At 44.1% G+C, this 16,193-nt stretch overlaps 1 protein-coding gene across 1 annotated transcript in view; it reads right to left on the bottom strand.

Moving 5' to 3' along the window:
• mus81 (MUS81 structure-specific endonuclease subunit) overlaps window positions 1-7,383 on the bottom strand; it is a 55,805-nt gene extending 48,422 nt beyond the window's left edge. Inside the window, exons 1-3 of the mRNA XM_065025222.1 lie at window positions 7,350-7,383; window positions 3,966-4,061; window positions 2,093-2,233 (exon numbers count right to left, since the gene is read on the bottom strand). Of these exons, the coding sequence (XP_064881294.1) occupies window positions 2,093-2,233; window positions 3,966-3,995 (171 nt within the window). The 5' untranslated portion in view covers window positions 3,996-4,061; window positions 7,350-7,383. The remainder of the gene's footprint in view (window positions 1-2,092; window positions 2,234-3,965; window positions 4,062-7,349) is intronic.
• Window positions 7,384-16,193: the final 8,810 nt, after the last annotated feature.

Here is a 16,193-nt window from a genome sequence, read left to right on the forward strand (position 1 = left end):
CACCTCTCACTGTAGAGACAGAGAGGATTAACAAACACCTCTCACTGTAGAGACAGAGGATTAACACCTCTCACTGTAGAGACAGAGAGGATTAACACACCTCTCACTGTAGAGACAGAGAGGATTAACAAACACCTCTCACTGTAGAGACAGAGAGGATTAACAAACACCTCTCACTGTAGAGACAGAGAGGATTAACAAACACCTCTCACTGTAGAGACAGAGAGGATTACCTCTCACTGTAGAGACAGAGAGGATTAACACCTCTCACTGTAGAGACAGAGAGGATTAACACACCTCTCACTGTAGAGACAGAGAGGATTAACAAACACCTCTCACTGTAGAGACAGAGGATTAACAAACACCTCTCACTGTAGAGACAGAGAGGATTAACAAACACCTCTCACTGTAGAGACAGAGAGGATTAACAAACACCTCTCACTGTAGAGACAGAGAGGATTAACACCTCTCTCACTGTAGAGACAGAGAGGATTAACAAACACCTCTCACTGTAGAGACAGAGAGGATTAACACCTCTCTCACTGTAGAGACAGAGAGGATTAACAAACACCTCTCACTGTAGAGAGACAGAGAGGATTAACAAACACCTCTCACTGTAGAGACAGAGAGGATTAACAAACACCTCTCACTGTAGAGACAGAGGATTAACAAACACCTCTCACTGTAGAGACAGAGAGGATTAACAAACACCTCTCACTGTAGAGACAGAGAGGATTAACACCTCTCACTGTAGGGAGACAGAGAGGATTAACACCTCTCTCACTGTAGAGAGAGAGAGGATTAACAAACACCTCTCACTGTAGAGAGAGAGAGGATTAACAAACACCTCTCACTGTAGAGACAGAGAGGATTAACAAACACCTCTCACTGTAGAGACAGAGAGGATTAACAAACACCTCTCACTGTAGAGACAGAGAGGATTAACAAACACCTCTCACTGTAGAGACAGAGAGGATTAACAAACACCTCTCACTGTAGAGACAGAGAGGATTAACACCTCTCTCACTGTAGAGACAGAGAGGATTAACAAACACCTCTCACTGTAGAGAGACAGAGAGGATTAACAAACACCTCTCACTGTAGAGACAGAGAGGATTAACACCTCTCACTGTAGAGACAGAGGATTAACACCTCTCACTGTAGAGACAGAGAGGATTAACACCTCTCACTGTAGAGAGACAGAGAGGATTAACACCTCTCACTGTAGAGAGACAGAGAGGATTAACACCTCTCACTGTAGAGAGACAGAGAGGATTAACAAACACCTCTCACTGTAGAGACAGAGAGGATTAACACCTCTCTCACTGTAGAGAGACAGAGGGTTAACAAACACCTCTCTCACTGTAGAGACAGAGAGGATTAACAAACACCTCTCACTGTAGAGACAGAGAGGATTAACAAACACCTCTCACTGTAGAGAGACAGAGAGGATTAACACCTCTCACTGTAGAGAGACAGAGGATTAACACCTCTCTCACTGTAGAGACAGAGAGGAGGATTAACACCTCTCTCACTGTAGAGACAGAGGATTAACAAACACCTCTCACTGTAGAGACAGAGAGGATTAACAAACACCTCTCTCACTGTAGAGACAGAGAGGACTAACACCTCTCACTGACACTGTAGAGAGACAGAGAGGATTAACACCTCTCTCACTGTAGAGACAGAGAGGATTAACACCTCTCTCACTGTAGAGACAGAGAGGATTAACAAACACCTCTCACTGTAGAGAGAGAGAGGATTAACAAACACCTCTCACTGTAGAGACAGAGAGGATTAACAAACACCTCTCACTGTAGAGACAGAGAGGATTAACAAACACCTCTCACTGTAGAGAAACAGAAAGGATTAACAAACACCTCTCACTGTAGAGAGACAGAGAGGATTAACACCTCTCACTGTAGAGAGACAGAGAGGATTAACACCTCTCACTGTAGAGAGACAGAGAGGATTAACAAACACCTCTCACTGTAGAGAGACAGAGAGGATTAACAAACACCTCTCACTGTAGAGAGACAGAGAGGATTAACAAACACCTCTCACTGTAGAGACAGAGAGGATTAACAAACACCTTGTTCTTGACAGCTCCTTGGTTGAACTCTGCGAAGGAGATGAGAGAACAGGAGGGGTCCTCTCTCTCCCTCCCTCCACACTCTTCCTCGTTCTGTCCATCCCCCTCTAGCTCCCTGGAGCGACAGACCAACGTACAGTTCTAAATCAGAAAACAAGATGAAAATCAGTGAAAACCACTTGATGAATAATGAGATAAATGAACACATGGGAAGAGCACCAGAGTTGGCATTTACCATTACATTACCTCTATATCACCACTATATTACTGCTACATTACCATTACCTCTATATCACCACTATATAATCACTACATTACATTACCTCTATATCACCACTATATAATCACTACATTACCGCTATATTACATTACCACTATATTATATTACCGCTATATTACATTACTATTACCACTATATTACATAACATTACCACTATAGTACATAACATTACCACTATATTACATTACTATTACCACTATATAACATTGCCATTACCACTATATTACATTACCACTATATTACATTACTGCTATATTACATTACCACTATATTACATTACCACTATATTACATTACCGCTATATTACATTACCGCTATATTACATTACCGCTATATTACATTACCACTATATTACATTACCACTATATTACATTACCACTATATTACATTGCCATTACCACTATATTACATTGCCACTATATTACATTACCACTATATTACATAACATTACCACTATAGTCCATTACATTACCGCTATATTACATTACCACTATATTACATTACCACTATATTACATTACCACTATATTACATTGCCATTACCACTATATTACATTACCACTATATTACATAACATTACCACTATAGTCCATTACATTACCACTATATTAAATTACCACTATATTACATAACATTACCACTATAGTCCATTACATTACCACATTACCACTATATTACATTACCATTATATTACATTACATCACCATTACCACTACATTACCATTATATTACATCACCATTACCACTACATTACCACTATATTACATTACCATTATATTACATCACCACTATATTACCACTACATTACCATTATATTACATTACATCACCATTACCACTACATTACCATTATATTACATTACATCACCATTACCACTACATTACCATTATATTACATCACCATTACCACTACATTACCACTACATTACCACTATATTATCATTCTATTCAGTATGGGGCTAGAGTCAAATGCTGAATGCTGTAGTTACCTTTTTAGTTTTAAATGTTTATTCAAAATAATATAGAATCCTAAACAGCATTATCATGACCTGGTATAGCTTGGTGATGTATCTGGTCGGTTGTGTGTTTGTGTACAACACCAGTTATAGAACACCTACTCATTCAAGGGTTTTTCTTTATTTTTCCTATTTTCTACATTGTGAAAAATAGTGAAGACATAAAAACTAGAAAATAACACATGGAATCATGTAACCAAAAAAAAAAGTGTTGATTAAAATTAAAATATATTTTAGATTCTTCAAAGTTGCCACCCTTTGCCTTGATGACAGCTGTGCACACTCTTGGCATTCTCTCAACCAGCTTCACCTGGAATGCTTTTCTAACATTCTTGAAGGAGTTCCCACATATGCTGAGCACTTGTTGGCTGCTTTTCCTTCACTCTGTGGTCCAAATCATCCCAAACCATCTCAATTGGGTTGAGGTCAGGTGATTGTGATTTTTTACGTTGTACCTTATCAATTCCAGAAATTAAACTGAAAAATGATTGTGCAAATCCCTCAGGCTATAGTGGGATATAGGCTTTCAGAAGTGCCATGGTCGGGCATCTGGTCAAGTGTGTGTGTGTATATAGTTACCTGGTATAGCTTGGAGAGGTATCGGGTCATGACAGTGAGGTAGGCTACAGACTCCTTCACGTCCTGGACCCTCTTCACAAAGAAGCCATCTACCACCTGACAGAGTTGGAAAGGTAAGTTATAGCCAGGAGTCACTAAAACAGGGCCGGGAGTCACTAAAACAGGGCCGTCACTAAAACAGGGCCGGGAGTCACTAAAACAGGGCCGGGAGTCACTAAAACAGGGCCGGGAGTCACGAAACAGGGCCAGGAGTCACGAAACAGGGCCAGAAGTCACGAAACAGGGCCAGGAGTAGACGAAACAAGGCCAGGAGTAGACGAAACAAGGCCAGGAGTAGACGAAACAAGGCCAGGAGTAGACGAAACAGGGCCAGGGGTCACGAAACAGGGCCAGGGGTCACGAAACAGGGTCACGAAACAGGGCCACGAAACAGGGCCAGGGGTCACGAAACAGGGCCAGGGATCACGAAACAGGGCCAAGGGTCACGAAACAGGGCCAAGGGTCCAGGTTGTAAACAGGGCCAGGAGTCAGGGGGTCTCAGGTTGTATTAACTATAGTCTGCTGTAGGGGGGTCTCAGGTTGTATTAACTATAGTCTGCTGTAGGGGGGTCTCAGGTTGTATTAACTATAGTCTGCTATAGTCTAGGGGGGGTCTCAGGTTGTATTAACTATAGTCTGCTGTAGGGGGGGGGGGTCTCAGGTTGTATTAACTATAGTCTGCTGTAGGGGGGGTCTCAGGTTGTATTAACTATAGTCTGCTGTAGGGGGGTCTCAGGTTGTATTAACTATAGTCTGCTGTAGGGGGGGTCTCAGGTTGTATTAACTATAGTCTGCTGTAGGGGGAGGGGGGGTCTCAGGTTGTATTAACTATAGTCTGCTGTAGGGGGGTCTCAGGTTGTATTAACTATAGTCTGCTGTAGGGGGGGTCTCAGGTTGTATTAACTATAGTCTGCTGTAGGGGGGGGGTCTCAGGTTGTATTAACTATAGTCTGCTGTAGGGGGTCTCAGGTTGTATTAACTATAGTCTGCTGTCTGCTGTAGGGGGGTCTCAGGTTGTATTAACTATAGTCTGCTGTAGGGGGGGGTCTCAGGTTGTATTAACTATAGTCTGCTGTAGGGGGTCTCAGGTTGTATTAACTATAGTCTGCTGTAGGGGGTCTCAGGTTGTATTAACTATAGTCTGCTGTAGGGCTGGGGGGGTCTCAGGTTGTATTAACTATAGTCTGCTGTAGGGGGTCAGGTTGTATTAACAGTCTGTTGTATTAACTATAGTCTGCTGTAGGGGGGTCTCAGGTTGTATTAACTATAGTCTGCTGTAGGGGGTCTCAGGTTGTATTAACTATAGTCTGCTGTAGGGGGTCTCAGGTTGTATTAACTATAGTCTGCTGTAGGGGGAGGGTCTCAGGTTGTATTAACTATAGTCTGCTGTAGGGGGTCTCAGGTTGTATTAACTATAGTCTGCTGTAGGGGGTCTCAGGTTGTATTAACTATAGTCTGCTGTAGGGGGTCTCAGGTTGTATTAACTATAGTCTGCTGTAGGGGGTCTCAGGTTGTATTAACTATAGTCTGCTGTAGGGGGGGTCTCAGGTTGTATTAACTATAGTCTGCTGGGGGTCTCAGGTTGTATTAACTATAGTCTGCTGTAGGGGGGGGTTGGTCTCAGGTTGTATTAACTATAGTCTGCTGTAGGGGGTCTCAGGTTGTATTAACTATAGTCTGCTGTAGGGGGGGGGGTCTCAGGTTGTATTAACTATAGTCTGCTGTAGGGGGTCTCAGGTTGTATTAACTATAGTCTGCTGTAGGGGGTCTCAGGTTGTATTAACTATAGTCTGCAGGTTGTATTAACTATAGTCTGCTGGGGGGTCTCAGGTTGTATTAACTATAGTCTGCTGTAGGGGGGGTCTCAGGTTGTATTAACTATAGTCTGCTGTAGGGGGTCTCAGGTTGTATTAACTATAGTCTGCTGTAGGGGGAGGGTCTCAGGTTGTATTAACTATAGTCTGCTGTAGGGGGGTCTCAGGTTGTATTAACTATAGTCTGCTGTAGGGGGGTCTCAGGTTGTATTAACTATAGTCTGCTGTAGGGGGTCTCAGGTTGTATTAACTATAGTCTGCTGTAGGGGGGGTCTCAGGTTGTATGTATTAACTATAGTCTGCTGTAGGGGGGTCTCAGGTTGTATTAACTATAGTCTGCTGTAGGGGGGGGTCTCAGGTTGTATTAAACTATAGTCTGCTCTAGGGTTGTATTAACTATAGTCTCAGGTTGTATTAACTATAGTCTGCTGTAGGGGGTCTCAGGTTGTATTAACTATAGTCTGATGTAGGGGGGTCTCAGGTTGTATTAACTATAGTCTGCTGTAGGGTCTCAGGTTGTATTAACTATAGTCTGCTTAGGGGGTCTATAGTCTGCTGTAGGGGGGGGGGTCTCAGGTTGTATTAACTATAGTCTGCTGTAGGGGGGTCTCAGGTTGTATTAACTATAGTCTGCTGTAGGGGGGTCTCAGGTTGTATTAACTATAGTCTGCTGTAGGGGGGGGTCTATAGTCAGGGGGTTGTATTAACTATAGTCTGCTGTAGGGGGGTCTCAGGTTGTATTAACTATAGTCTGCTGTAGGGGGGTCTCAGGTCTTGTATTAACTATAGTCTGCTGTAGGGGGGTCTCAGGTTGTATTAACTATAGTCTGCTGTAGGGGGGGGTCTCAGGTTGTATTAACTATAGTCTGCTGTAGGGGGGTCTCAGGTTGTATTAACTATAGTCTGCTGTAGGGGGGGTCTCAGGTTGTATTAACTATAGTCTGCTGTAGGGGGTCTCAGGTTGTATTAACTATAGTCTGCTGTAGGGGGTCTCAGGTTGTATTAACTATAGTCTGCTGGGGGGTCTCAGGTTGTATTAACTATAGTCTGCTGTAGGGGGGGTCTCAGGTTGTATTAACTATAGTCTGCTGTAGGGGGTCTCAGGTTGTATTAACTATAGTCTGCTGTATTAACTATAGTCTGGGGGTCTCAGGTTGTATTAACTATAGTCTGCTGTCTCAGGTTGTATTAACTATAGTCTGCTGTAGGGGGTCTCAGGTTGTATTAACTATAGTCTGCTGTAGGGGGGTCTCAGGTTGTATTAACTATAGTCTGCTGTAGGGGGGTCTCAGGTTGTATTAACTATAGTCTGCTGTAGGGGGGGTCTCAGTTGTTGTATTAACTATAGTCTGCTGTAGGGGGGTCTCAGGTTGTAGTCTCAGGTTGTATTAACTATAGTCTGCTGTAGGGGGGTCTCAGGTGTACCTCAGGTTAACTATAGTAACTAGGGGGTCTCAGCCTGCTGTAGGGGGGTCTCAGGTTGTACCTGTTGTATTAACTATAGCCTGCTGTAGGGGGGTCTCAGGTGTACCTGTGTATTAACTATAGCCTGCTGTAGGGGGGTCTCAGGTGTACCTGTGTATTAACTATAGCCTGCTGTAGGGGGGTCTCAGGTGTACCTGTGTATTAACTATAGCCTGCTGTAGTCTGCTGTAGGGTCTCAGGTTGTATTAACTATAGGGGGTCTCAGGTGTACCTGTGTATTAACTATAGCCTGCTGTAGGGGGGTCTCAGGTGTACCTGTGTATTAACTATAGCCTGCTGTAGGGGGGGGTCTCAGGTGTACCTGTGTATTAACTATATTTGTCGAGATCTTTGTTGGTTATAGGCTAGCGCACGTTAGCCAGCAAGCTAACCTTTTGCGTGCCACGGTTATTTGGCTTGCTAAGGCATTAATTGAAATAATATGTTCTGTGCAGATAACAAGGGAATATACATACATGTATGCAGAATGTGCATCTTATATTTATTTGAGCTTGCAAAATGTAGAGTTAACGACTTCCGTTTTCCTTGTATTTATTTTAGCATCGTGGGGGTACTTAGCTAGGCGCCGCTAGCTAGTTTGTCGGGTCGTTGCAGATTATTACATTAGTTTGCCAGGTCAATTGCTCCTTAAGGTGAAGTAATGTCTCACATTTAGCTACACTTGTATTAGAATAACATTTAATATGCATGTATATGATCCGAAGTAATCTATTTTCACAACTTGACCTAGCTAAAAGGCTAATGTTTGCACAGCTAATTTAGCTAAAACGCGGCTAGCTAGTTGCAAATAGCTTCTTAGAAAGCAATTTGATGGAAATTTAGTCGTTCTCTTAGATTTTTGTGTAAAGCGAATTCGCATTATATTTAAACATTTTAATAATTAGTTGTTTCAGTTAACTATGCATTTATGAGCAAAATGTCATAGTTTATGCGCCTAATTTGGGGAGTCGTCCGATGGAAAAGAGCACGGAATGTCTCGCGGATCCGTGGTAAAGATGCCCTGCTTTTGTCCTGAAAATATTACGCTGTGTGAACTCAGTAGAAAATTCAAGCCAAGGTCACGGATCGCGTTAGAATCGCCGCCCACCACAAAATCAGATGATACGTTATGAAAATTATTTCGAATTACAGTTTCATGGGCCTTAATATGAAAGAAAACCATTGTATTTGTTAAAATGTAGCTCCAGACCCAAGTCGTCCGAGCTCTCAACCAAAACAATGCACGTGTAAACATCGAGTCACACAAAGTAAATGTAAAGATATTAGCAAATGCAAACGGTGTATGTACAACTATTTGCGCGTTAAATGTAAAGATGGTTGTGATTTCGCTGTTTAAAATAGTTTCTTCTGCTATCAAATGAGTTTACCTTGTTTTCTAGGCGAACTAGTTACATAATTGTATTTGACAATTCTTAGACATTGTAATTTTTTGTTTGCATTTAGTTGTAAATGGGAATTAGTCAGTGGTCAGTATTCCAAAGTTGTTTATGCTTTACCTCCCCGTTCTTACGTTTTAATAATTATGCTACTTGCATCATTCACACCACGTTTGATAATGGCCACTCGAGCTGAAGTGGGCACATTCACATTACATTTTCCTCCCCAAAGAGAACAGAAACTATGGCTTCTGTAGGCCAGAGATTTAAATCAGATCACGTTTTACACCATGTGCCCATTGTGATTTGTTTTGTTTATCATTTGAATAGACATATGCCTTTATTCCAACCTGGGCTCAGCTCAGCAATGAATATGCTTCAAAGTGTAAACAACAGATGACAGACAACCTAAACTGTAGACAAAGTGCTACCCATCTGGTATTTTGCTACACAGATCTTGATTGGCTCGATGAGCCTAGCACATCCAGATGGCCTGTCGTCAGAGCCCTGGGTCAGGGTACCATCCCAGAGGTTATGGGGCTTTCACTTTCACAGGAGAGCTGTAAGACTAACCCATGCAGGGTATAAAGTGTATTCTGTTGAGGTGTTGAGGTCACTTGACTGCAGGACCAAATACTGGTAGGCCTATGTCAATACTAGGCCTATGTTACTGAAAAAGACCAATGTTGCATTTGACCCATTTAAAAAATAAATGAGAATTGTGTGTACAACTGTAATATCAATCTTGCATTAGCTTATATTTTAGTCCAACATCTCAAATTTGGATGAATTATCACAGAACTTACATAGCTTTTTCACAATGTGAAATTAGGCATTCCACAAACCTTTGTATTGTCTTTTGTGCTGTAAATGTGCAAACTATAGGTGTGGTTCCCAAGATCCTTCAGGAAGAACTTGGCACACGACACATTGGTCAGCCTGGCGGAAGCGAACACAAGCTGCAAACGTGCCACATCCAATAAAACAAAAGCCATGTCTAAAAGTTCTCACAACACAAGTCCTTAGTTAGCACATATGCCTAAATACAATCAGTAAAACTTTGAATCCACACTGACAACTGTCAGTAGATGATAAATCATATGTACAAATAAACTATAGACTAATTTGAACAAATGTCCTATTCATCAAACATTGGCAAAACATAAAGCATTGAATTCTATAAATGTAAGACAACATATATTTTTTAAGTTTGTCGATGCATATTCACAGTTGTAATGACTCCAAAGTAACCTTTATGGTGTCCAAAGAGGTTGTGAACTGATATCATGTTTCTTTTCACCCCACAATAAAGCACACGTGTTGAATGTTAAAAGGGCAGTGCAGTTCAAAATTAGTTTTTTTTATCTCACGTTTTCATAAAGGTCAAAATAACACACTGAAATTGTGAAAATTATGATAACGCCCCTTTTGTGTAAGAGCTGTTTTTAAAAAAATCCTGGAATTTCAGCCTGTTCAGGTGGGATGGAACTTTTGGCCCACAACATGTCACAATGTGATCTGAGCATAATAGACCAATGGCAGTTCATCTGATGTGGATGGGCTCTAGACCAGCCTTTCAGGGCTGTGTAGGTAAAAATTTTAATTTGTGTCTGCCCTAACAGTGGGAGTTGTTGGCAAGATCAGGTGGGAACATTCTAGCCAATGAGAGGGCAGCTACGCGTGTTCAAAACAAACAACTATACAATTTCATTCACTTATCACTAAATTCCTAACAACCTAAACTTTATGAAACTTCAATTTGATCAAATAAGCTCCCCACTTGGTCTGCTTATTGCTGTATTCTCGTGGACAAATCGACAGGAGTGGAGCCTCGCTTCGCCTGTTCTTCTTACCGGGGGGTAGGCAACTAGAGTCAGCGGGAGTGTTTTTGGCGGAGCTGATTGTCGGGGGGGGCGGATCATAATAATTTTAAATGCAAATTGACCACAATTTAGCACCCCAAAAATTAACTTGTGGGAGGATTTTTGGCCCGCGGGCCACCTGTTTTCGACCCCTGACCTAGACACTTGTGGTGATCTGAGAGGATTAGGTGGAGGAAATATGTCAAAATTCCACCAAGTCTAAAGCTTTTACCATATTGCCTCTTAGATCTCCAAGTATCTAGGGCAGAGAGATAAACGTTTTACCCTCCTAAGGTCAGGACTACTGCTGGTTTTCTGTTCGACCTGATAATTAATTGCACCCACATGGTGTACCATGTCTAAATCAGTCCCTGATTAGAGGGAAATAATTTTAAAAAGCAGGGTCTAGGGCACTCAAACTAAGCTTTGGACCTTCAAAGCCAGTTCCACTGAATTGTCTTCATGTTCCCCTCTAATCAGGGATTAGAATTAAGTACCAGCAGCCTCCAGACTAGAGGTCGACCGATTTAATCGGAATGGCCGATTTAATTAGGGCCGATTTCAGGTTTTCATAACAATTGGAAATCTGTATTTTTGGGCGCCGATTTGCAGATGATTTTATTTTATTATCTAATTTTTTTTACACCTTTATTTACTCTTTATTTAACTAGGCAAGTCAGTTAAGAACACATTCTTATTTTCAATGACGGCCTAGGAACGGGGAGGTTAACTGCCTCGTTCAGGGGCAGAAAGACTGAATCCCCCGAGCTGACAAGGTGAAAATCTATCTGGCAACCTTACAGTTAACTAGTCCAATGCAATAACGACCTGTCTCTCTCTCTCTTTGCACTCCACAAGGAGCCTGTTACGCAAATGCAGTAAGCCAAGGTAAGTTGCTAGCTAGCATTAAACTTATCTTATAAAAAACTATCAATCATAATCACTAGTTGGTTGATGATATTACTAGATATTATCTAGCGTGTCCTGTGTTGCATATAATCTGACTGAGCGGTGGTAGGCAGAAGCAGGTGCGTAAATGTAACAGTGGAACTTTAGACCGTCCCCTCGCCCATACCCGGGCGCGAACCAGGGACCCTCTGCACACATCAACAACAGTCACCCACGAAGCATCGTTACTCATCGCTCCACAAAAGCCACGGCCCTTGCAGAGCAAGGGGAACCACTACTTCAAGGTCTCAGAGCAAGTGACGTCACCGATTGAAACGCTATTTAGCGCGCACCGCTAACTAAGCTAGCCGTTTCACATCCGTTACATAAACATGAATTCAAACTGCACTTTTGTGCGTTTTGCCAGCAGCTCTTCGTTGTGCGTCAAGCATTGCGCTGTTTATGACTTCAAACCTATCAACTTCCGAGATGAGGTTGGTGTAACCGAAGTGAAATGGCTGGCTAGTTAGCGCGCGCTAATAGTGTTTCAAACTTCAGTGTTCAGTGTTTCAACCTTGGTGGTTGTTTTCCTTGCTCTGCATGGGTAACGCTGCTTCGATGTGTTGCTAGTTCGAGCCCAGGGAGGAGCGAGGAGAGGGATGGAAGCTATACTGTTACACTGGCAATACTAAAGTGCCTACAAGAACATCCAATAGTCAAAGGTTAATGAAATACAAATGGTATAGAGGGAAATAGTCCTATAACCACAACCTAAAACTTCTTACCTGGGAATATTGAAGATTCGTGTTAAAGGAACCACCAGCTTTCATATGTTCTCATGTTCTGAGCAAGGAACTGAAACGTTAGTTTTCTTACATAGCACATATTGCACTTTTACGTTCTTCTCCAACACGTTGTTCTTGCATTATTTAAACCAAATTGAACATGTTTCATTATTTACTTGAGGCTAAATAGATGTTATTGATGTATTATGTTAAGTTAAAATAAGTGTTAATTCAGTATTGTTGTAATTGTCATTATTACAAATACAATTTTTAAATTTAAATTAATTTATTTTTAAAATCGTCCGATTAATCGGTATCTGCTTTTTTGGTCCTCCCAATAATCGATATCGGCGTTGAAAAATCATAATCGGTCGACCTCTACTCCAGACCCTGTAGGGCAGCATTTCCCAAACTCTGTCCTAGGGCACCCAAGGGAAGTACGTTTTGGTTTTGCCCTACCACTACACAGCTGATTTAAAATTATCAAAGCTTGATGATTAGTTGATTATTTGAATCAGCTCTGTAGTGCTCGGGCAAAGACCAAGGCGTGCACCCCTTGGGGTCCAGAGGACCGAGTTTGGAAAACCCTGTCGTATGGTCAGAGTTGAGTACCACTGGTCTAGGGGATTTGGCGCTAGGGGTTGGCCCAATCCCAAATTGAACCTTAAACCCTTCGCCCAATGCACTTCTGGAGATCTGAGGATTTGATTGGTATAAGCACTTATCACAGTGGGAGGCCGTTCCTTCTCTTGCTAGAACAAAAGCGGTACCTGCTGCGTGCCGACCTGGTAGCGATGGGCATGCCGTTTCTACTTGTAGAATCGCAGTGCTCGTCAGTGGCCAAAAACTTTTAAAACCTACCCTAACCAGAAACCGTGGATGGATGACAACATTCGCACAAAACTGAAAGTGCGAACCACTGCATTTAACCATGGCAAGGTGACTGGGAATATGGCAGAATAAAAGCTGAATAGTCTTTTCCCTCTGCAAGGCAATCAAACAGGCAAAACGTCAGTATAGAGACAAAATGAGTCGTAATTTAATGGCTCAGACGTACTGTATGTGGCAGGGTCTATAGATAATCACCGACTACAAAAGGAAAACCAGCCGACGTCTTGCTTCCAGACAAGCTAAACACGTTTTTTGCACGCTTTGAGGATAACACGGTGCCACCGGCGCGGCCCACTACCAAGGACTGTGGGCTCTCCGTGGCCCAACGTAAGACAGCTACAAGACCATGGTGCTTGCCTACGGAGCTGTGAGGGGAACGGCACCTCAGTACCTCCAGGCTCTGATCAGACCCTACACCCAAACAAGGGCACTGTGTTCATCCACCTCTGGCCTGCTCGCCTCCCTACCACTGAGAAAGTACAGTTCCCGCTCAGCCCAGTCAAAACTGTTCGCTGCTCTGGCCCCCCAATGGTGGAACAAACTCCCTCACGACGCCAGGACAGCGGAGTCAATCACCACCTTCCGGAGACACCTGAAACCCCACCTCTTTAGGGAATACCTAGGATAGGATAAAGTAATCCTTCTCACCCCCCCCCCCTTAAAAGACCTAGATGCACTATTGTAAAGTGGCTGTTCCACTGGATGTCATAAGGTGAAAGCACCAATTTGTAAGTCGCTCTGGATAAGAGCGTCTGCTAAATGACTTAAATGTAAATGTAATGTAAATGTAGGGGGGGGTCTCAGGTGTACCTGTGTATTAACTATAGCCTGCTGTAGGGGGGGGTCTCAGGTGTACCTGTGTATTAACTATAGCCTGCTGTAGGGGGGGGGTCTCAGGTGTACCTGTGTATTAACTATAGCCTGCTGTAGGGGGGGGTCTCAGGTGTACCTGTGTATTAACTATAGCCTGCTGTAGGGGGGGGGTCTCAGGTGTACCTGTGTATTAACTATAGCCTGCTGTAGGGGGGTCTCAGGTGTACCTGTGTATTAACTATAGCCTGCTGTAGGGGGGGGTCTCAGGTGTACCTGTGTATTAACTATAGCCTGCTGTAGGGGGGGGGTCTCAGGTGTACCTGTGTATTAACTATAGCCTGCTGTAGGGGGGGGGTCTCAGGTGTACCTGTGTATTAACTATAGCCTGCTGTAGGGTGGTCTCAGGTAAACTCAGGTGAGAAGCAGCAGAACCACACTCCTCCACCAGGTAGATGGGCTTCTGTAGACCACACCTCTTCAGACGAAACTGAGAGAGAGATGGAGAGGATGAAATGTCTGAAAACTAACTGCAGGGAAAAAGCAGTATGTTGATGAATCCTGCGCTCACTGACACACACACACACCTTCTGTTCCCTGAATCGTCCGTCGATGATGCTACCACACAAGTCGTCCATCCTCTTCCTCTCGATGATGTAATCAAGGACCAGCTCCCTACTTGGAGGGGCACGCAACTGACCTGGAGGGGGAGGGAATGGGAGAAAGGGAGAGAGAGCGATGGGAGAGAGAGATGAGAGAGAAAGAGGGAGAGAGAGAGGGAGAGAGATGGGAGAGAAAGAGGGAGAGAGAGAGATGGGAGAGAGAGATGGGAGAGAGAGATGGGAGAGAGAGATGGGAGAGAGGTGGGAGAGAAAGAGGGAGAGAGAAAGGGAGAGAGATGGGAGAGAAAGAGGGAGAGAGATGGGAGAGAAAGAGAGAGGGAGAGAGAAAGGGAGAGAGAGGGAGAGAGCGATGGGAGAGAAAGGGAGAGAGCGATGGGAGAGAAAGAGGGAGAGAGCGATGGGAGAGAAAGAGGGAGAGAGGGAGGGAGAGAGAGATGGGAGAGAGAGATGGGAGAGAAAGAGGGAGAGGGCGATGGGAGAGGGCGATGGGAGAGAAAGAGAGAGAGGGCGATGGGAGAGAAAGGGAGAGAGAGGGGGAGAGAGAGAGGGAGAGAGCGATGGGAGAGAAAGAGGGAGAGAGCGATGGGAGAGAAAGAGGGAGAGAGAGATGGGAGAGAAAGAGGGAGAGAGAGGAGGGAGAGAAAGATGGGAGAGAAAGAGGGAGAGAAAGAGGGATGGGAGAGAAAGGGAGAGAGAGATGGGAGAGAAAGAGCGATGGGAGAGAAAGGGAGAGAGAGGGGGAGAGAGAGAGGGAGAGAGCGATGGGAGAGAAAGAGGGAGAGAGAGATGGGAGAGAAAGAGGGAGAGAAAGAGGGATGGGAGAGAAAGGGAGAGAGAGATGGGAGAGAAAGAGCGATGGGAGAGAAAGAGAGAGAGAGAAAGGGAGAGAGCGATGGGAGAGAAAGGGAGAGAGCGATGGGAGAGAAAGAGGGAGAGAGATGGGAGAGAAAGAGGGAGAGAGATGGGAGAGAAAGAGGGAGAGAGATGGGAGAGAAAGAGGGAGAGAGATGGGAGAGAAAGAGGGAGAGAGATGGGAGAGAAAGGGAGAAAATGGGAGAGAAAGGGAGAAAGAGGGAGAGAAAGGGAGAGAGATGGGAGAGAAAGGGAGAGAGAGAGCGATGGGAGAGAAAGAGAGAGAGAGCGGCGGAGAGAGAAAGGGGGAGAGAGCGGGGGAGAGAGAAAGGGAGAGAGCGATGGGAGAGAAAGGGAGAGGGCGATGGGAGAGAAAGGGAGAGGGCGATGGGAGAGAAAGGGAGAGAGCGATGGGAGAGAAAGGGAGAGAGCGATGGGAGAGAAAGGAGAGAGCAATGGGAGAGAAAGGGAGAGAGCAATGGGAGAGAAAGGGAGAGAGAAAGATGGGAGAGAGCGATGGGAGAGAAAGAGGAGAGAAAGAGGGAGAGAAAGAGAGAGGGGGAGAGAGAAAGGGGGAAAGCGGGGGGAGAGAGAAAGGGGGAGAGAGAAAGGGAGAGAGAGAAAGGGAGAGAGCGATGGGAGAGAAAGGGAGAGAGCGATGGGAGAGAAAGGGAGAGAGCGATGGGAGAGAAAGGGAGAGAGCGATGGGAGAGAAAGGGAGAGAGCGATGGGAGAGAGCGATGGGAGAGAAAGGGAGAGAGCGATGGGAGAGAGCGATGGGAGAGAAAGAGGGAGTGAGATGG

The sequence above is a fragment of the Oncorhynchus nerka genome, linkage group LG12 (assembly GCF_034236695.1).
Source record: "Oncorhynchus nerka isolate Pitt River linkage group LG12, Oner_Uvic_2.0, whole genome shotgun sequence".
Classification (NCBI taxonomy): domain Eukaryota; kingdom Metazoa; phylum Chordata; class Actinopteri; order Salmoniformes; family Salmonidae; genus Oncorhynchus; species Oncorhynchus nerka.